This window comes from Epinephelus moara, chromosome 22, assembly GCF_006386435.1.
Source record: "Epinephelus moara isolate mb chromosome 22, YSFRI_EMoa_1.0, whole genome shotgun sequence".
Taxonomy (NCBI): domain Eukaryota; kingdom Metazoa; phylum Chordata; class Actinopteri; order Perciformes; family Serranidae; genus Epinephelus; species Epinephelus moara.
The window spans coordinates 13,698,815-13,720,864 of record NC_065527.1 but is presented as its reverse complement, the minus strand read 5'-3'; the positions used below and the strand labels follow the sequence as shown (position 1 = coordinate 13,720,864).

General features: G+C 41.8%; 3 protein-coding genes across 7 annotated transcripts in view; 1 reads left to right on the top strand and 2 right to left on the bottom strand.

The window, feature by feature from the left end:
- Positions 1–3,811, bottom strand: part of ppp1r9a (protein phosphatase 1, regulatory subunit 9A) — a 67,733-nt gene extending 63,922 nt beyond the window's left edge. The window contains exon 1 of the mRNA XM_050035001.1: positions 3,128–3,811. The gene's annotated coding sequence lies outside the window, so the exon portion shown is untranslated. The remainder of the gene's footprint in view (positions 1–3,127) is intronic.
- On the top strand, positions 881–15,668 carry sgce (sarcoglycan, epsilon). Of its 5 annotated transcripts, none has more exons than XM_050035010.1 (12): positions 881–1,074; positions 6,894–7,016; positions 7,283–7,452; positions 7,947–8,019; positions 9,115–9,313; positions 9,903–10,065; positions 11,702–11,916; positions 12,409–12,435; positions 12,913–13,101; positions 13,476–13,519; positions 15,084–15,121; positions 15,298–15,668. In XM_050035010.1, the coding sequence occupies exons 1-12, from the start codon at positions 1,026–1,028 to the stop codon at positions 15,346–15,348; spliced, it is 1,341 nt and encodes a 446-aa protein (XP_049890967.1). In that variant the 5' UTR covers positions 881–1,025; the 3' UTR covers positions 15,349–15,668. The 5 variants fall into 5 exon arrangements, with proteins under 5 accessions (XP_049890967.1, XP_049890968.1, XP_049890970.1 ...); XM_050035011.1 differs by having other exon boundaries at positions 882–1,074; positions 7,295–7,452; XM_050035013.1 differs by lacking the exon at positions 12,409–12,435 and having other exon boundaries at positions 882–1,074; positions 7,295–7,452.
- Positions 15,669–17,849: 2,181 nt separating this feature from the next.
- The window catches only part of casd1 (CAS1 domain containing 1), a 13,440-nt gene continuing 9,239 nt past the window's right edge, over positions 17,850–22,050 (bottom strand). The window contains exons 14-18 of the mRNA XM_050035005.1: positions 21,250–21,351; positions 20,949–21,089; positions 20,528–20,605; positions 19,668–19,760; positions 17,850–18,382 (exon numbers count right to left, since the gene is read on the bottom strand). Of these exons, the coding sequence (XP_049890962.1) occupies positions 18,113–18,382; positions 19,668–19,760; positions 20,528–20,605; positions 20,949–21,089; positions 21,250–21,351 (684 nt within the window). The 3' untranslated portion in view covers positions 17,850–18,112. The remainder of the gene's footprint in view (positions 18,383–19,667; positions 19,761–20,527; positions 20,606–20,948; positions 21,090–21,249; positions 21,352–22,050) is intronic.

The following is a 22,050-nucleotide window of genomic DNA, read 5'->3' as shown; positions in this document are numbered from 1 at the left end:
CCTATACTGTTTGTTGTGATACATTCAGTCCAAACGCTGGCTATGTGAAGATGTTGCTAAGCAACCTAAAAATAATCTTAAGGGAATAAAAGGGAGGGTGAGAACAGAACAGCCTCGCAACCGCAGAGCGCTGAGGATGGATGGCATCATGTTCATCACCACATGCGGAAGCTATGAATCCAGTTTCAAATATCCCTTCATCAAACAAGAGGCATTCAGTGAACACGGCTAACATGTTAGCCAGAGTCAGGGTGCTTCTCTGCAGAATCAAAGTGCGCTCTCAGTGGCAGCTGACATCAAGGGAGCATGAAGGGTGAATTAAGGGTCCCACAGCCCTTTAGCCGGCCTGACTTGAAGCCAAGGGGCCAAAACATGACCATCTGTCTGCTAGGACTGCCTCTGCAGGGGGTCTGGGCAGATTGGAGCAGACTTCTTAAACATGTCTCTGCCCTCTAACAGCTGGGCTTGGGAGGTCATGCTCTGGTGAGGTGATGGTGTGTATGCATGTGTGTAGGAGCCTGTGTGTTTGTCAAGAAATCATCAAGCTCATAGATCAAAAAGAAATCAAAGAAGGCATTAATAAACAGAGGAATTTAGCAACCTTCTTTCAATTGAAGATAAAAAGATGCTTTAAGAGAGTTACACTATAGGGTCAGTGAAATGACATGTAGTCCTTAATCACATGGAGACAAGTCAACAGGGATGCAGCCACACAGCAGCCACTCCTTGTGTATGATACACAGCCAGCTGAAACCTAAACCCCAGTTTAACTCCACCAACATCCCACAGAAACATCCACAGAAGGCGTGACGCCCCTTTCTCTGATTCATACTGTGTTTTTGCCCCGTTTTTTTACGAGACAACCATCTTTTTCCATCCAGATGTGGAGCCAATGAGGAGCCGTGCTGTTTTCAGTGAAGGAAGGAGGCGGAGGAAGGAATGCTGCAGGATGCTTATTATCATGGCTGTCAAACCCCAGTGGCGATTAGATTAAAACAGCCTTTTTACATGTTAGATTTACGAGGATGATGTGCACCATGTCCGCTAGAGCTGTCGCGGTATGGCTCGGTACGGGTACGTATCGATTAAACTCGGATATATCCGGACATTTTCACGCGTTTGCCTTTGATGCGGTGTCTATGCTAGTTAGCTAGCTAGTTAGCATGCTGCTGTTTAGCTACCGTGCTCATTTTTTCCAGGAGGCTGAGGAGGAAAAATGGCTAACAATAGGCAGCTATACCGTTATACAGTGTACACATTCAGCTTAAAAAGGGTTTTATACACTCTCTTACATCTTCAACGAGTTATATAATAACGTTATACAATATCTTGCTGGTTATATTTGTTGTCATTCATTCAGTTTTAATTACCTTTGTGAAATTAGCCCATTTCCCATGGCCTGTGTTTATATTTAGACCAGGTGTGTAATGGATGCCTAATTTAGCAGCTCAAGTCACCCCTAATTATATATAGGGAATGTATGTGAGAATATTATTACACTGCTTTTTTGTTACAGCTGCTTATTAGTGGTACACATCTTGTGTTGGCAATTTATATTCTCTCTGTTGCCTGTTTATCACATGTAGGTGAAATTAATGCAGTAACATAACAGCCTTGCAACAATGTTAAGAGTCAGAAATGTTGGTGCAAGATAATCATATGAACTCCTTACATCCATTTACCAGGGTTTAACAAGTCTTAAATTTGATTTTGAAAATTTAAGGCCATAAAATGTCTTAAAAAGTCTTATTTTTACCTGTGAGAAGTCTTAAATTTTGAGGTGAAACTAGGACTAACGGAGACATGTCTGAATACCTAATCAAATCTAGCTATTACTGTATCTAGTTACATGATTAGTTATATGATATTATTACTTTATTACTCGTAATGCGGTAGAAGATACACTGAAAAACATGTGAACATGATGTTTACTACCGTGTATTAATGCAGTTTGTTGGAGTTAAATGGTATTAATTTTTCTTTTTTGAGGTCTTAAAACATCTTAAATTTGACTTTAAAAAGTCTGCAGGAACCCTGATCTACAGGGATAAAATCAGCCCAGTATCACCTAAACATTACAGCAGGAATCAAAGGTCTCTAACATTTGTCCATGCTTTTATCTAGGGGTATAACTTACAATTACTTTCATCATCAGTTAATCTGTTTTAAAGATAAGGAAAAGTAAAATAAGATGAGAAAAAGACAGCAGATTAGAAGTGTTTAGCAAATATTAAATAAGATATATGATATATAGCAAATGTAAAAACTAGATAACAGTAATGTGCAAATTATAAAACTAGCGCACAGTCAGGTGCAAACATGGTGCGATCATAAAAGCTACACAGCAACAAGAATATATTTTAAAAAGCGAAAAAACCTTGATAAATCCATTAATTGTTTGGTCAAGAAATCAAAGAAAAATAGTAATAAACGCACATTAGAATTTCCCACAGCCCAAGAAGAGATATGTCTTGTTTTATGTAATCAACAATCCAATACCCAAAGATTTTCAGTTCATTATTATGACAAAGAAACGCACCAAATCCTCACATTGGAGAAGCTTTCAGTTTCAATGCACCACACATTAGAAACCATGGTTTCAGTTTATTCAAATTAATTTCTGTGTGCAGCTTCTCTTGAAAGACACACTTGTTCTATTCATGCTTCTGTTCAATGATCCAATAGTTTACATTGTGCATGCCTATGACGACAAACACACGTCTTTACATGAGAGATTTGTCCATATGGATCGGCCCGTGGGCTTGAAGCAGAGAACAGCCCTGTACAGAGATGGTGAGTGGGTGTGTGCAGTGGTGCACTTCATGTGTTGACCCGCTGTCCCCTCCCCCCTGTCATAACACAGTGACACGCTCAACTGGTTTCCCATTAATACTGGCATTATTGTTTTCAGTTGTCTGCTGTCCCACAGACTTGGCCCACATACTTCTGCTGTAACAGCAGTTTACTGAATTTAGATTTTGTCTAATCCTTGCCCCTGCTAGAAGCAGAATTCATCCTTAATCATTAACTATGAAACAAAGGTCTATATCTTCTGTTTAACACGATACTGGTGCTCTACTGCCCTGAGTCAACCTAATTGTTTTAGATAAATCAGTGATTTACTTACCCCCACAGAGCGCTAGAAGATTGAACTGGCTGTGTCGTGTCCACTCTTGTCCTTAGCCACAGCCTTCTGCCTGTTGTGACACTGACTACTTTCACTTCCAGGTCTGTGTTTAGAACAACGAGGCTCAACCTCATCACAGGCAGAATACCAAAGCTGCGGTTCAAACAGTAGCGATCCTTGTTGTCTGTGCTTCCCCGGAACACCAAAGAAGCACATGCATTCCTCCTGACCCGGGCGACGTACACACACAAAGCTGATTCAACAGAACTAAAGGACATCCCTCCCTTGCCTCTGTGTCGGCTAGCCGGAGGCCTCAGTTAGCTCGAGCCATTAGAGGAACAAGGGTGTGTTTTTTTCTCTATGCGCTGCCAATGACATTTTTAGCGTAGGCATCACTCCTGAAACTTCAGTCAGTCCAAGGTCAGCCCTGAAGAGCATAAAATCTGGTTAGTCATTTCCACCTCCCCCATGGCCTGTCAGTGATCTACTCTAAATTAAAGATTGTCAGTTTATTATGATTATGTGCAATATAAAGGAAATGCCTGAATGCCAGCACGTACAGTATGTGAGCCCAATTATCAGTAGAGTGTGGCTTGTTGTGTGTATGAGTGTATGAGCATGCACTTCTGTCTATCTTTACATTTGTCTTGCAGCAGGAGCCTAATGGTTAGTCTTCAGTCAGTCTAGTATTAACCTTTAACTGGTGATGTATTATGTACACAGGGCTCAACAGTAATAGTTGCCAGGTTGCCAGTAGCAACCATTTTGAAAAAAATGGCAACCAGTTCTTGATCTCCTTTAAAATTAAATAAAGCCTTAATAAAATGAAAATTGGTGAGTTATATAAAAATTAACCCCTAATACAGTTGTCATGAATGTTGGAATTAGCTAAAGAGACCCAAACTGTTTTATGTACCAGCTGTAAACATGTCTATTTCTGCTGTAAAGTTGGGCATTTTAATATGGATGTCTTCGGGAATTGACTCGCTTTTGGAGCCAGCCTCAAGTGGCCATTAGAGGAACTGCAGTTTTTAATAACACTTCTGCGTTGGCTTCATTTTTCAGCCCTGGAGGTTCACGGTTGGTCATAAGTCACAGTCATAAGTGAAACCAGACTCTGATGCAGGTGACAACACTGCAAGTGCATTGGTGCGTTTACTGGCATGTGTGCAGGCATCTGTTTTTAGAGACAATCGTAAAGCAAATTAAGTTGTTTGACTATGGGCTGAAAAGTTCAACTAACCCGTCAGCATCAAACTCGAATGTGCTTCAACAGACAAAAAACAAAAAGTAAATCTGTGAATTCTTGGTAGGTGTAGTATCTCGGCACCCTTGAGCTTAACAGAAATACACTGCAAAATATGTACAGCATACTCATCAATAAGTGATGTATCAAGTTTACTAGTTTACTGATAACACTTTAGATTCAAAATCTGTCAAGTATCAGATAAAACCATATTTTTAGTTTCGGCAACCAAGAGCTGCCTGGCTTTTAAAAGTTAGTGTTGAGCCCTGGTACAGTCCTGAGGTCCATCATCTCGAGAAGGCCTGGCAGAAATTCAGCCCGCCGTAAATAAGCAGATCTGATGCTATTAGCGGAGCCTCAGTGTAGCTTAGTTAGTGATCTTTACTTACAGTGGCTGCTCGCTAAACAGAAGTGACTGCAGTCAAACACAGTCCAATAGGATCCTGTAAGCGAGACCGGCTAACATAAGGCAGCCAGGAGTGTGTGTTAGGCCTAAAGGCTTGCTGTTGAATCAAAGCTTTAATGTTGATCGGCCAAAACACATTTCAAATCCCATAGGTCATTTCCTATTCCTCAGACCATTAGGTGAGACCAGGCCATCTGGGCTCGCTTCTATGTCCTGCCTGTCTCATCTGTGGACGTGCCACAAATGTTTACACCGCATCCAGTTGGCCTCTGAGCAGAACAGAATAGCCAGTACTTGACCTTGAATGGGAGTGTGTGACTGTGGTCCTTTGTGTGGTGAAGAATTGATGAGGCCCAACGGGTCGGGTAATAGAATCCAAGCGTGTGCATTCAGAGTGGGATTTGCAGATCGTCTCAAGTCATCACCGAGGGCGCCACCGGTGCGCCGATACTGAATGAGGTTTTATTCTTGGTCGCTGAATAACCTAGATCCTAGTGTCATGGGTGCAGTAGTGGCAGAGAAAGGAGCCATGGCGCGGATTAGTCTCGCTCAGGTGGTTCCCTCAATCTGTTCTTGGAAAGAAACGTGGTGGATATAACCTCAGGTTTCTACAAGTAACACCACATTTAGCACTAAATGCTATTGATTGTATCTAGCTGCGACTGAGCCCTCGGGGACATCGGACATATGGCCAGTCACTGTTTGTGGCCACAGATGTAGCCCAGTTTAACATGCATATGGGAGTGTTTTATAACCTTACTCTTACAGGCGGCTCATCAGTGCGCCTAGATTGCAGTTAGGCAATTTGGCCTTGTAGATGTGGACTTCCTTAATAATCTGCAGCTTACTGTGTCACCTAATCTTTTATAACCCCTTTGTGCTCCCTGGTAATAGATAACACTTAACAACCGAAGATCACATACTGACTTCCACTTTCATGGGCACGGATTAAAATGTAAATCCTGCTCTATTACTGTGTTCAGTGGAGACTCTCCTTGGAAATCAGCTTGTGTTCAAGGAGAGGGCTGTCAGTACAGTCGTAGAGACTCACTCCATGTTGTGATGCTGTAGAATATGTTAGTTTGACGTTAATAAGAAGATGAAGCGGGAGATAAACAATGGTGAAAATCGGTGACATTTTCCTCGAGGGGAAGGCACACACACAGCTTTCCCATGCCTTCTTGCTGCTTAATGTGTCTGGAGTTATGTGTCTGCAGGCGAGAACAGTACAAACTCTCCTTCCCTCCTTCTCTTGCACTTCATAGCACAGATCTCCAGTTTGCCCTCCCTCCCTCTCCTCCCCCCTCCTTCTCCTCTTCCTCCTTGTACACTCAGTCTCCCATGGTGATTAAAAATTGAGTGCCCACCCACTGCGGGGAGAAAAAAGTGAGAAGAGGAAAAATTCTCAGAGACTGAAAGACGACAAGAGAAGGGGAAATAGTGGAAGATGCAAAGACAGGGAAGAGAGCTTTGCAAATCACAAGTCTTTTGTTGTGTAAACTTTTGTGAAGGGGCTGCCATTTTCCTAGCGATGCCCTTCACAAATACAGACTAAATGTTTGTGTTTGAAATGGAGTGGGGCTAAACAGAGAGAATAATGGAGACGGAGTGGGAGGAGGGCACGAAAACAGCTCCGTACAGTCTGAATGACTCTCATTACTACTGCTTTTACTCACAGTACCTCGGCGTCTTGGCCCTGAAATTCATTGTTTTGATTTAGCAGCTTGGTCTTATTATGTACATAATCATAGTCTTTCCGTCAGCTAATAATTTGAGTTTGTGCCTGTTTCTTAACTGCGTTCTTGTGTGAAGCAAATGCATTTTACTTTTAAGAGAATGCAGACGCCACCAGGCAAGAAAAGTGGACGAATCTGTCATTGCCAGCAGTATTGATTCTCAAAGTGTGTAGTAGGTTAGCAGGTGCTAGTAACCCCGAACGTTTACTTTATTTGTTTTCACCTCTATTAACGCCTTCTCTTCTTGTCTAATTAGTGCTGCTGGCAGGTCATTAATGATAAAGCAAACACAGAGGGGGAAAAAAGGGGGGGGGGGTGTTGGGGAATGTTTTGCTTTCAGGTGCTAATTTCCTTTTTGTTTTGAAATCTGTGTTTCAGTGGTCACCATCTTGTCAAGATCGCACGCAGACCGTAACGTCTACCCATCTGCAGGAGTGCTGTTTGTCCATGTTCTGGAGAGGGAGTATTTCAAAGGAGAGTTTCCTCCCTACCCAAAATCAGGTATAACACCATCACATTCCCACTTTCTGCATGCTTATTAGCTTACTATGCTTATTATCTAAGTGAGTAAAACATTTGTACCGGTAGTTGTTGGCGCAGCCATTGTATAAATGCAGCAGTGCATTGTCCATTCATCACATTTCACTAGTAAAAAATGCTTAGCCGCTGTTGGCAAGTCGTCCATAATTCAGCTAATGGGTCTAAATGTACATTACTGAATTGGTTCTGACCCGTAACAGATCATTGGGTCACCCCTCATTAAACAGCTCTGCCTACAGGCGATGCCGGCAACGACCCGATCACTTTCAACACCAACCTGATGGGCTACCCCGACAGGCCGGGCTGGCTGCGTTACATCCAGAGGACCCAGCACAGCGACGGAGTGCTCTACGGCTCCCCCACTGCAGAGCATGTTGGCAAGCCCTCTGTCATAGAGGTGGGTGGTTGGACCACTTTCAAAGTGAAGAGAGGGAAGATGAAGGCATTCGTGTTTCTGTTTAATGTGTCAAGAAAGTGAAACTGTCGTACAACATGAAAGCATTAAATTAAAAGAATCATTTTCATTCAGAAGGCAGTGTCACACATTTGTAGTCTCTACCAAATCACACACATAAAGGTAACGGAGTAGTAACACATTTGAATTGATTTTACAGAGCACAGCTGATGTAGCATAGTAAAATGTTACGCTACGAGTCTTCAGACTTAAATTCCATTATGTTTTCTTATGCTTTCTTTGTCCCCCATAAGCTACTGTAGAAATTCTTTTCCCAAAAGGCTTAGCGTTCCCAGCGGCGCACATGTGCCTCTATACGGCGTCTCAGTCTTGCACAGAGCCTGCGTAGTGTGTATCTAGCTCAGCCTTGTCCAGAGTGCTGCTGCCATATAAGCTGCACTGATCTGGGCTTAAACTTTCACCCCTGTGTGTTGCAGATTACTGCCTATAACAGACGCACTTTCGAGACAGCACGGCACAACTTGATCATAAACATCATGGCCACAGAAGGTAAGAGGTGCCAGTATGAGGGCTTAAAGCAAACAGAGATCAGACTGTGCAACTTCCCTGATTAAATCCTGAGGGCTCGATCAGTACTTGAAGTGTCATGGAGAGGAGGAGAAAATGCTGCCTGTGATTATCTTTATCAACAAGAACTAATCAGTTATTCTCAAGAAAAAGAACATGTTGTATTGATCTAACCACGTGTACGATATATACAAGTGTCTCTACCAAACTCTGAATCAGTTATTGTTTGCAGATGAACTAAAAGATACATCAAGAATCACAAGTCAGTGTGGCTTCTGTAAACACACACTCCTGCATCGATGCAGAATGTTATGGTCATAAATTATTATGGTATATCTATAGAAAGCAGCCGCTCCCTTTCATCTGTGCGACTGCACCTCACATCTGTGCGTCTGCACGTTTGCACACCGGCTTGTCGACCAGTCGCGGTACATACAGTACAAGATGAACTGAGTTGGCTGAACGCTCGGCAGATGTTCGCGGCGCCAACGTGACATCACTTTCCCTTTTCTGTGATGTCATCTGCCATCTGGCTCCAAAAGGAGGCCAAGTCATAACAGAGCAGAGCAGACACACTAACGTCTGCTGGACAGACTGCCGAAATCAGTGTCATCTATGCTGCAGCAATGAAGTATTAATGATGTCATAGTCAGCAGAACGCAACTGTAGCTGCCCCCCTCGCTTCTCTATCTGCAGATCCTTAAAAAGTCTTAAAAGGCACGAATTCATTAATCTAAAAATAAGGGTCTTAATTGGTATTAAAATGTCTTAAAATAATCTTTCAAAAGTCTTAAAAATAATAATTAACATCTCAGATTAACATCATCCAGACGAAGTTGACGCATGTTTTACGTTACAATAAACATTTGTGCAAAACTGTCCTTAACCCTTTGTAATTCATGCCCTTTTTTCTTTAATAGTTTATCGTAAAATTAGTCTTAAATTTCATCCCAAGTGGCATTAAGAAAGCTGAAAAAGGTCTTAAATCTAACTTGCCTTAAGCTGTAGGAACCCTGTCCCTCTCCGCCATTCAGCTTTGATTCTGAGTCTCTCTCTCTCCCTCATCCCTGTGCACAGAGTTCCCTCTGCCCTACCAGGCGGAGTTTTATATCAAAAACATGAATGTGGAGGAGATGCTGGCCAGCGAGGTGCTGGGGGACTTCCTTGGAGCGGTAAAGAACGTATGGCAGCCTGAGCGCCTCAACGCTATCAACATCACCTCAGCTCTGGACCGTGGCGGCCGTGTGCCCCTGCCCATTAACAACCTTAAGGAAGGGTGAGGAGTTTGAAAGTTTTGCCGGACTTGTATTGCAACACTGAAGGAAAGATGATCCAGTCACAGCTAAATTAGTTTTCTTTCTTTTCAGGCTCTTTTTATTGCATGTTACGTTGATTTTTTTATAATGAAAACCAGATAAATTGTGGGATTAGTGTTATGATTCAGGTATAATTCCTTTTGGATAAGTCATACACACTAAGCATGAGTTTTAACAGTCTTAAACATGGTCTCCAATCAAACAAATTGCTTATATTTTCAGCCCACTCACATCATGCTGACATTTTATTTAATTGGGGCCCTAGGGATCCACCGTTCGCTGTGAATTAGATGAGTACACTTGACTGTCAGCGCCGACAGATACTGTCAGCTGGTCTAGTTCAGAGGGGAATAGCCCACATGAACTGCCATAAGTTGTGCATCAAAGATTCATGCTGACGTTTTGGAAGATGAAAGCATGTAGGAGAACGCTCAGCGGAGGAGAAGTGCTCTGACTATTACAAGCCTCAGCATAAACATGTAAAATGAGGCTCCATTTTCTCTCCTCTTCTCTCATGCTTTGCGTTTCACTTTCTCCTCCCCTCTCCAGAGTGTATGTGATGGTCGGCGCCGATGTTCCCTTCTCTTCGTGCCTGCGGGAGGTGGAAAGCCCACATAACCAGCTGCGCTGCAGTCAGGAGATGGAGCCTGCCATCAGCTGTGACAAGAAGTTCAGAGCCCAGTTTCACATTGATTGGTGTAAGATCTCTCTGGTGAGGACTGTCTTGTACAGATTTGCTTGGATTGAAAATTGCAGGTTCTTTAAAGGGGAACTATTATGCTCATTTTGAGGTTTATACTTGAACACGTTAACATGCTTCAAAGGTCAAAAAACACGTCATTTTCTTCATACTGCCTAGGGCTGGCTGCCTTCTCTCAAATTCATATCTCAGCATTTTCAGGCTGAATGGTGTTACACGATCTATATCTCTATAAAGTCATTTTCCATGGCCTGTCAAATGAATCTAGTGCTGAAAAATGATTTAAATATTTGTATTTATTTAATCTCATTTCTGCACAGAGCATCAACAGAGAGGCTGAGGGAGGGAAGGAGCGAGAGATACTTTGTCTGCGTTATATACATCTTGTATGCTAAACGTCTGTGTTGTTGCTGCATTTTTTAAACAGATCTGTCACCTGCATCCAGGCGCTGTCTCAGTGTCACAAAATAGACTACAACTAACAAAAAGAACAGCGATGCACTATGATCCACCTCATGCACAGACTAGCAGCGCAGTGCTGGATTACATGCGTGCTACTGCGGTGATTTCAGTCATCTCACAGACTGATTTAGCGTAGCACGTGCAACATATCGACCAATGTCGCACTGTAGACAAATTAACAGACAGATTAAAAAGAGGAGCGTCTCTGCGTCTCTCTGAGTGTCGCTGTAGAACTTGTGAGTTACCAAGTGGGGCGTAAAATATATTGATGTATCATATATAGTCGCCACATTGCCCAGCCCTAATACTGCCTGTGCCGAAACACCTGTATTCACCCTCTGTCTGAGATACTCCATTATAGCACCTGTCTCTTTAAGCCCCCCTACTGAAAAAGCCCAGTCTGCTCTGATTGGTCAGTGCTCCCGGGTCTTTCAAATCTCTGCGTCTCTGCACCCTCATAGCAGCCAGGAAAATGACATTAATGGAGAAAAGCAGTACTTTCTACTGTGAGAAGTCACCAATAAAAAGCCTCTTAATACAACAGGACATGTTCCAGCAGGAATAAGATGTGAAATCAATTTCCCTGACGTCAGCATGTAGCTACATGTAGCAGTGTACTTGCAGCTGGGGAATGACTGTAACAGAATATAGTGGCGCTTTCTACCATAAAAAAAAAATCCCCAAATCTTCACAACTGGACACGTTTCAGCAGGAACATGATCTTAAGTCTCAGAGACATTGACAACATCTGATACCAGGATTACATGTTTTCTTGATGTTAGCATGGAACAATGTGGGCTGTGTAATGAAAACACTTGCAGAGACGTGCCTGGAGCAGATGACCATATAAGGAAATCTGTCACGATCAGCAGTATTCAGAGTGGTCTGAAGCCTGAGGTTTTTGCTCAGTTATACATATATGTTTACGTCATTATTTGAAACTTTGGCTACGTTTCATATGGACTTTTGACATTTTAACATGACATATATATATATGACAGAAACTGAGGAAAAGCATAATGGGTCCCCTTTAATGCTGAGATGAACAGGTACACTAGTCTTTGTGCACCAAAAGCAGTGTTTTTGACCAAATGCTGTCATTGAGTAAATATTATTCTAAACTACTGTTACATCTCTGACACATTTTTTTCACAGACGCTGTATTAACTACGACTTATCTCTTTAGGTTGACATCAACAAAGTGGCCCCGGTATACATTACCCGTCCTGACCCAGGCACTGGGATCCTGCCTGAATTCGGGGAATACAACCCCCCCTCTGAGTCCCTGCAGGGCCGCAACTACTTTTCAGACTTCCTTATCACACTGGCTGTTCCCTCCGCTGTGGCACTAGTCCTCTTCTTCATCCTCGGCTACACTATGTGCTGCCGGCGGGAAGGGGTGTAAGTGTGCTTGGTCTTATATTTTTATGCAAATATCGCACCAGACACCCCAACAAACATGTGAGGAAAGCAGAGAAACTGTTACTGAAGTTTATGAGAAGCAAATGCAAGACAGGGTTGATAGTGCAGGATATTTAGATAAGAGCAATAATCTGGACTGGAATTGCAGCGTGTCATTACCATCCAGTTGTACGGTCCATTTATATTACGTTCCCCCCATGAATATTTGTCACAGTTTTTTGTTAATTTTGTCATCTTGATGTTTTGAAGCATAGCCATGACATCGGTAGCCATTCATCCATGGTAAATCTCTTTCATCATCCTCCATCATTTACAGGCTGGGAGAGACGTGCCCCCTCGTTCACTCGATCTCGCACACCCCCATCACCATTTCCACTCTGTCTTTACCCAACGGTCCATTCACTTGTGTGTAGATGTCTCTTTTAACTATTAATATTAGTATTTAATTCATCCATTTTGTTTTGTTTCTAGGGAAAAAAGAAACATGCAAACACCAGAGTAAGTGTTTTACCTCTCCTGTGTTTTTCTTTATTTTGGGTCTGTTTCTGTCCCCTGCCCCCCCCTCTCTCTTTGGTTTGCAGTTTTGTCATCTATGTTGTCATTGACGGCTTTCTCATATACATTCATGTGCTCATGTGTGTGTTGACATCCATTCATCCAAACGGGCTGCTCAAAAATTCAATGGCCAGGTGCAGGTTATTAATGTTGTAGCTGTAACAGATTGCCTAAAACGTACATAAATCAAAGAACATATCTTGCACCATAAGTCAGACAAAGTAAAGAAGTCACAGCGATAGGTTAGGGTGGAGGTTATGTTGCTGTTGTGCATGCATGAATTGAGCGCAGAACTCACCATAGCTGATACAAATTGATTGCCTATTTTAAATGTGTGTCGGATGAGACAAATTAACACCACCCGCCGTGAGTACACCGAGCTTCAATACGTGTTAACCGCACTGCCTCTCCCCTCTCCAGCATCCAGCTGGTTCACCACAGCTCAATCCAGAAGTCCGCCAAGGAGCTGCGGAGCATGTCTAAGAACCGTGAGATCTCCTGGCCCCTCTCCACCCTGCCCGTCTTCAACCCGGTCAGTGGCGAGGTGGTGCCGCCCATCCACCCGGACAACTACGAGACCACCAGCATGCCCCTCATGCAGACACAGACGTGAGTCCAAAGATTATTCACTTTGGGTGAAGGGGACATGCATGTGCGGTTAACGCAACACGTGAACGAACAAACAGACATTTGCTCATTAGCAGGCACGCAGCTGTATGGCTTATAGGCGCCGTTATAGAGGGGGAAATATAAGTCAAAACAATACCATTATCGTCTAATCTTGTTTTCAGTGCCATGTTTATAGCTAAAGCCAGTCAGGCCTCTGGAAAATACGACCACAGCTTAAGAGGTTCAAGCTGTCCCATGATTTTTCTTAATGGGCTTGAAACGCAGAAATATTTGCTAATATAAGCACAACACATGATACTAAAGGCTCTTGTAATGTATGTGAATGCTCACCATAATGTCGTTGTTGATTTCAGGAATCTGCAAAACCAGATTACGATACCACAGCAGCGGCCATCAGGTTAGTATTTCCTTCAACCTTTGTGTAGTAGCCAAGCAAACTGCCTTTCTCTATCTAATATGACACTATTTAATAGATAATAAAAGTAATAAATAAAGAATATAGATGCTGCAGTTGCCAGAGCTACAGTTCAAGGGACAGTCCACCCCAAATTGAAAAATACATAATTTACTTATAGCTGTATTGCTGTGTATCAATCTAGATTATTTTGGTGTGAGTGTTGCAGACATCAGCTGTAGACATGTCTGCCTTCTCTCAAATACAATGGAACTAGATGGCACTCAGAAAAATAGATTTGAAAAACTCAACAGCAATGTCTCTTTCCAGAAATCACGACTCAATTACTAAAAATGATCCAGTGACCTTGTTGTGAGCAGTTTGATGTAGGAACTATTTTCTTTCTGTCCAACTACACCCAAAAACTATCACATAGAAGGAAGCATGCCTCTTCTGTTACTGCACCACTGAACTGGTTAATGTTACAGCTCAGCAGAGGAGGACGCCATTTGGGCACGGTCACACATGAGCGAATGCAGGCAAATGACCATCGCCTGCCGAGTCGATATTCTGGTTGAGTGTGGGCAGTGCCAGGTTTGACGCACGAGGACAGTTAGCTTGCCAGCTAATGTTAGCAAGCCTGCCTTTAAATAATGTGACATATGATCGTACGTCTCTCATAAGGGGCGGTTTGTGTTTTTTACGGCCAGTATCATACAACATCAGCTGGTTAGACACGGCTGTTGGTTGAGGCTGTGACTTCACCGGTCAAAGTTCACTAGAGTTGAATTCCACGTGATGCGAAGATGCGAGTGGAGGTGAATGTTTTATTTGACCCGTTGCTTTTATTGGATGGAAGGGAACGGGAGGCAAGTATATGTCAGTGCAAATTTCACCCTTAATGGAGCACTGGCCACTGTCCATGAGTAGATGCACACTTCCTTCTTTGCAGTGATACAGTTGGAGGATGTAGCCTGGGAGGAAGAAAATAGTTCCTACGTGAAACTGCTCACAACAAGGTCTGTGGATTATCTTGAGGAACTGGGTCATGATTTCTGGAAAGAGACATTGCTGTTGAGTTTATCAAATGTATATTTTTGCGCACCCCAAGACATCTCTTCAGCTGACATCTGCAACACTCGGCAACTCACACCAAATACAATCCAGACTGATAAACAGCACTACAGGTTAAAGAAAATATGTTTAATTGATTTGGGGGTGTACTGACATCTTTCTACATTGAGTAAGATGACTGCACTGACGATAATAATTACAATATTGGAGCCACAGTTATTTTGCCGTGTTGCTCACACCCTCAGTCTGACCTCACCGTCTCCCCGCAGCACTGTAAAAACACAAGCATCCAGACTTCATAGAATTGGACACAGATTATTGAGAGCAAATCATTTCGCTCCACAAGAAATCAGAGCTTTACTTCTCATTCAGTGGCATCTCAGCCCCTGCAGTTCTGGTATCAGAGCGTGAGCGCCCTCCTGTGTACATGTTGTTCAGCTGCATGGCCGTACTAGCACTAACCTGCTGCTCTCTCTGTTTACTGCTAACAAAGGAGATAATTATGTCATGTCAACATTTCGGAGGCTGGAGGTAGGTGCTGCAGTTTCTGAATTAATGTCGAGATAATTCATGCTGATTTATGAAATGTTTTTCACGAAGTTATTTCAGCTCATCTCTGCAGCCGCTGAAGGGGACCATCAGGATATGAAACTTAGATGTGAATTCTTGCCAACGAGGTTTTATATTCTTTTTCATATTTGTTCTAGGTAAATGGTATTCCTGAGGAGAGGAAGGTGGCTGAAGCACTGAATTTGTGACCAGTGTCGGAGCTGACTGATTTCATATCTACAGTATATCTTTGTTTTTTTCTAACATTTGTGCCAATCTGCATGCGTCAGAAGTGTCTTTACAAAGATTTATCATCCACATGCACTTACACCTTAAAGAGTGAGTGAGAAAAGAGCTTAGCTGATTATAAAAATACATCAGAGTATTTTGAAGAGTTTGTAAATGTTAAAACTGTTTGTATTTCTACTTGCTTTGCACAATGGACCTCTTAGAGGAAGAGAGAGTTTTTGTTGTCATGTGTTATTAAATATGTGTTTTGTGTCACATGATAATAAAGTCTTTCAAAATATTTTTTGACCTTAAGTAATTTTTGTCTCAATAATAAACAAGACGCTGGTAATGTCTGAATGACATGAAAGGTATATTTTTGTCCAAAAAAGAAGCCAAAAAGCACATTTTATGAAGGTAATATTAACAATGTACAACAGAATAAAGGCATTTATAAATAATATGGATACATTTCACATTTTTAAGACATCACAATTTTTTTGTTTTTACATGTAACATATTTAAAAGAGGCCCTGCACAGGGGTATAAATAGTTGTTGCTTTTACACGACCAAAAAGATCTATTAAGGCCTGAAACAATTACCAAATTTATAGCTGTTGATCAGTAATAGATGAAGAAATGGATCAGTAAACTTCACACATATCAATGGAAATCGCAACATGGAAATGCCACTCTCCTCTCTATACGATGTGGTGACGACTGGTTATAGAAATTACAAATGTACTTGGTTCTTCCTCAGTTCGAGAGCACGATCCGCACATTGTCTGATAACTGACACAAGAAGCTTCGAAAAAGCCGTTGACAGATTGTTCCACTGTGAAGAAGAAATCAGTTCCTTGGGGACCCACGATTTTCTTTTACAGAGAAGCTACATAAATGTGTAGACGACAATTGATAAAGCAATCTTTTACTGCCCCGTGGTAGATGTAATGCAACTCAAAATTCAAAAGCAAATATAGATTGGATTAACAATATTATACTTTTTGTATATGCCAAATGACTTTGACAAAACATTTCATCAACCCAATAAAAATGCAATAAAGTATAGAAAGTATCTGCACCGGTATCCATGTTGAACTTCCTGTTTCACTGCAAAGATGAAAAGAAAACGCAGGTCTTAAAATCAAAGTGCTTATCTCTTAAATGTCTGTGAGGATATATAGGCAAAGAGACATCACCCAAAAATGTACAGTATAGTCCTTTAAATGACAGTGATGTGCCCTCGCAGCTCAGTCAGTGCATTAGTTAGCAGTTCTTTTTAAATGTCGACATGGCCCTGATGCAAAGTGCCAAACAGAGGGAGGATTGTGATCACAGATGAGCATGTACTGTGTGTATAAGCCACTGAGAGAAGCTGTATGTTCAAAGGCAGTCAGTCTGAGAAATCCCTCACCCACTGACCGAAACGTCCACTGGCTGTGACAGCAGGGGAAGGGTGTGTGTTTAGCCGTTATTCCTATGGTACAATATATGCAAGCCGGAGCGTTTTCCACCAGAGCTAAGAGGCATAATGACAGGATAGAAACACTGCTGAAGCACTGCTGTATAAAATAAAGTCTCTCACTCTATTATACAAATATACACAGACTATGAAGTGAGCTGACAGGACAGAGGGGTGTAAAAGGCTCGACCTCCGCAATGCGTCTCTGAGGCAAGTGATCATCTATGAGATGCTGGGATGGGTACAAAATTATCTATGTAATACTTCCTTCACAAACAGCAGCCATGAGCGCAAAGTACAAAACAAAGCCCAAAGGAAAAAAAAAAAAAAACTGTATAAAATATAAGCTTAATTTAAATCATTAAATACTGTACATACCACATAGAATTTCAGAGCTACAGCAGGTGACCACAGTACCTTTCAGCACAAGGCAAACATCTCTAAAATCACTCACAAAAACATTAGCAAAAATACGTCGAGGAATAATCCAACATTTTCAACAATTGCACTCCAAATTTTTGACTTTAGTCTTGACAGTTTCATGATCACCTGCGCCAGTTGTTGGTCCATATTTTGCATATTTAGATATCTAATGCTATTTTTTTTTAAATCACCAGAAATACTGTACAAAGTCATGTTGATAATAAAATGCAGCACAATTTTTTTTTTCCTTTTTAGATATCTGAATATGTAGATTATGGATCCACCTGAGTGAAAACACCTTCAACTGCTATTGCCATGTGGACGGAGTGTGCCAAGTGATCGTTTCCAGAGTGAGGTTATGAAAGGAAGTACTGTAATGTGACAAAATAAACGGATTAGTTTGTTTGGCTAAACAGAAACAACGCTGCAAAGATTCACACAGCAAGCATATGGTCTTGAAATGAGAGGACCTCTTTTTGTTTTAGATAAAACTCGACAGACTTCCCTCTGCTCTCCGATGAATTCAGATAATGTAAACGTTTTGTTCTTTTTTTCCTCTCTTGCAATTTGCCCTTTGCCCTGAAAGGAGCAACTGTTTTGTTTTTTTTGAGTATTTTTCTTTTATTCAGTGTGCGACTTTCACAGCAGTCAAAAAGTACAGACTCTGCTCATGTATGGCCAGCAAAGAGACAGTCCTCCCGCAGGTCCCTGTGTTGCCACCCAACACATCTGAGAGTCGTCTCCCGTGGCCACCAGTAGGCAAAAACACCAGGCCTGCTCCCGGCTTGAAACAATACTTCACTTCCAACCTCAGCAGGGGCTTGATGAGTCTGTTGTACCCCCACCCATCAAGGTGTCCGTCAGGCGCCGTGCGTGGGCTGGCTGCTCCTGGCCAGCAGCAATACAAGGACACCGAAGAGTCCGGTGGCCCCAAGTCTCTTCAGCAGGGCCATGCTGTCTTTGGGGATGACCACCTGGGCCAGTTCATTGGTGATGAGGGAGATCTCATGAGCCACACAAACAAAGATGAAGGTGCTGACCATGATGTTAAGTGAAGGGTTTCCTGGGATCAGGACTAAAATGCCCCTGGTGTCTGCTGCCAGCCAGATGTGGTACTGGCATATGAACAGCTGGGGGAGACAAACAAGGCATATTCAACACAATGTTATATTCCTCAGACGTCAGGAGGAGCTGATAGCTACACTGCCACTAACATTAACTCTCAGCTTGCTTGTGGATTAATATTACCTAAGTGCTCATTGTTCACAAGGTTTTCACATGGAGTTGATTAATCCGCAGAGGCTTCCTCCTCTCCAAAACAAACAGACTGGGTGATTAAACCAGTTGAACACTGAATAAAGCAGTTTAACATTAAAAATCAGTGTCTCTCAGACGCTCCTCGGGGCTGGGCCAACTGTGAGGCGAGCTGCAGCTAATGTTTACGCAGCTTCTCTGATAACTTAACCTCCTGAGGCCTGAGCCTTTGTGTGGTTTGCATTTTTATTTTCTCCTAGCTATTTGTAATTAGTAAAAACTAAGCATTGTCTTGAACAGTTACGTAAGAATGATCAGTTTACTATTAATAGTCACAAGTGTGTATTAAAGTATAAAACAGCTTATTTCAATGCCTGAACGCTGTTGTGCAAAAGCAACATTGCAAATCATGCAACATTTGTTTAATGCCTTGTAACTTTATGGGTTAGAGGTCACGGTTTAAGTCTAAATCTTTTCAAAACTGTTAATTTCAATGCCTAAACATGGCTGCACGAAAGCAAAAATGCAAATAATGCAACATCTAAAAACATGATTTGTTCATTTTGTCAATTTATAGCCTCTTAGCTTGTTCCTGTTGCTGAAATTAGTCAAATTCATATGCCAAATCAAACTACAAGTGTTATCAAGCAATATTAAACAAGTTTCAACCATAAAATTTCATTAGGTTTTTTTTTATCTTTGTCAGTTTTGTGTCGGCCTCAGCTGTAGACTGACTTGGAAGATTTGGCTGCCATCTTGTTTTTACATGGATTAGTGCTACCACTAGATGGCACAAAAAAAGTGTCCATGAACAAGGACAAGTCTTACTGTAGTGATGCAGAATTAAGTAAAAAGTGCAGCAAGCCCAAAATGTAATGTCTTCATATGAGAATGCAGGGTGTCAGGAGGTTTAGATCCAGATGCCTGATGACTAAAACTCTTCATCCGGTTAAAAGATGTTGTTAAAAAAATGATCATGATCTAAAAAGAGACGTGAATTTTATGATTCTTATCTCATCTTAGCTGAATTACAGTTTGCTCGTTTCTCTTAACTGTTTCATGGTGCCCTTTGCAGATCCTTTTGTAATATATTTTTATGGAGGACAATATACACATACTTTTTATCACATTACTACAACTTAACTGCCGTTCCCGTCTTACCTCCAAGGAGATCTTTCCAAACCATGCAAAGAATGAGCTATATACAGAGCGGGCGTAGCCAGGAATGTTCCTGATGAGAATGAAGGCCAAAATCTGTGGACAAAAGAGAGCGAGGGCACACTGTGTTGTCAGATTCTTATCATTTAACGTGGCAGGCTGAAGTCAAGGAGTAGTAGACACTCAAGTTAGAGTGAGATACAATCACTGAGTCATCAAGTGTAAGATGCGCAATCCTGGCCAGTCTCAGAGAAATAAGCTCAAGTATGTTCTTAAAGACATTATCTACTGCTCTGCTCCTTCCCAGTGGGGACTGGCTCCACATAATAGCAGTGCTATCTTTAGCAACGAGAGAAGGCAACTCCCTTGTTGTTACACTCATATTATCCTGTCATGTGACGAGGATAACGACATCTCAACACAAGTGGAAAGGAATCACAATCGGGTTACGAAATGTGTTTGCTGTAAAACCTCACACGCTAAAACAAAAGGCGAGACGAAGACGGAAAAACTTTGATGGCACCACCCAGGTACAGACAATGGTTTGATACAGGAAATATCTGTGATAGAGAGGATGACGTATTCTTTAAGAATGAAAGAAGATGAGTTCAACAGAAAATGAGAGAAATGGATTCGGTTTAGAAAACAAGACATTAACAGTGTATAATCTTATTGACAAAGTGGCTGCTAGATTTGTTTCACTCTAATCCACTCAATAGTTAGCAGAGTTTGGAATCCACCGGCCACAAAGTTAATTTCCAAACCTGAATGCATTACTAGTTGTAACCTCCTCTCTATAGCTGTACGTTTCAATGTTTTGGAGGAGAAAAAAAAAAGAGGGAGAAGCATAGATTTTGTTTTACCTGGACCACAGAGATGAAAGGATGCATCTCGTTGCACTCTGTTTTGGTTTTGCAGCTGCTTGCCCATATTGAGTAAGTCTAGAGTGATGGGGGGAAAGGAGACGTTACGCAACATGGTTTAATCTTTGGATGCAACAAAGACAAGGAGGTGGCTGATTTAGTTTGATTAAAGCAAACCAGTTACTATAATCCCTACAGTCGGTGCTTTGGCTGAGTCAACAAAGAATAAAGGGCTGCCTCTGTGTTACACAACACACATTATCTAAGCAAGATGATGGATGTCACTATACTGAGTTGACCTTTCTTTACAACGCACATAAGAGCAGACAACTGTGGTTTTCAAAACAGACCAAGGTTGACGACAGCTATCTAGTGAGGCTACACCCAGTATTGGTACAAAGCCAAGTATGAAGAGTCTTACTATGAAGGAGACGACAGAGAGGAAGAGAAGCAGGTTTGAGATCTTGGCAGAGAAGAGGGCCTCTCCTTTGCCCTCCGACAGCACCTGGCGCTTCTGGAGCACCAGATAGATGAAGGCAAATAACATGCCGTGGATCACCGCCTGCAAAAGAACCATCGCCACGTTAAAACAATTCTTACCAAGTCTGGGAAATGTGGTCCCACTTGAAGAAGCTTCAACGGATTACATTTCGAACAATGTGCTAATGCAAAGACTGACTACGACAGCGGGGCGCAACTAGAGCGAAACACATCTGACTTACAAATCGGTCCAGCTTCCATCTGAACCACCACTCGTGGATGCTTCCGTCCAGCTCAAACAGCATGGAGATGGGCCACACAGAGAAGACACGCTCAAAGAAACCCTGCAGTCACAACATCAAAACATTAAATAAATACGCAGGGCTTCACACAAGGAGCAAACCATGAATTTGAGGAAAATGACGACAGTATAAAATAGCTCTTAAAACATTAAATTCACAATCCATTCAGCTTCATTTGGGCTAAATTACATAAATGTGATTACCACTTAAAAGTACGTCTGGGTGCAAATATCACGGTATTTTTGACCAAATATCTATATACAGTTAAGGTCAAAATTATTAGTCCCCCTTATGAAATCAAATAAAACCCTTATCCTTCCAATGACATGGGCCATAACCTTAAGTGTTTATAGTTTGTGTGTGTCCGCAAGAACAAAGACAACATCTGCATAAGGTCAAATAAACATTTTTATTGGTTTGCTGAACTGAAACAAGAAAAAAGCAAAAAATGCAATGGTCAAAATTATTAGCCCCCATGTGATTTTGTGCTTTCAAAACAAATTAACTGGGTTTGAAACCACACCTGAGCAGTCAATTAGGTTTGAAAACACACCTGAGCAATCAATTAGCACTGAACCTTATTTAAGTGACTTCAAGAAGCAGAGTTAGTATCACTTGACCACTTGAATGAAAGGGATACTCCAGGGTTGCTCTATAATCTTCGTAAGAAGCAATATCATCATGCCAAAAAGCAAAGAAATCAGTCTGGACCTCAGACAGAAGATAGTGGATCTTCATCTT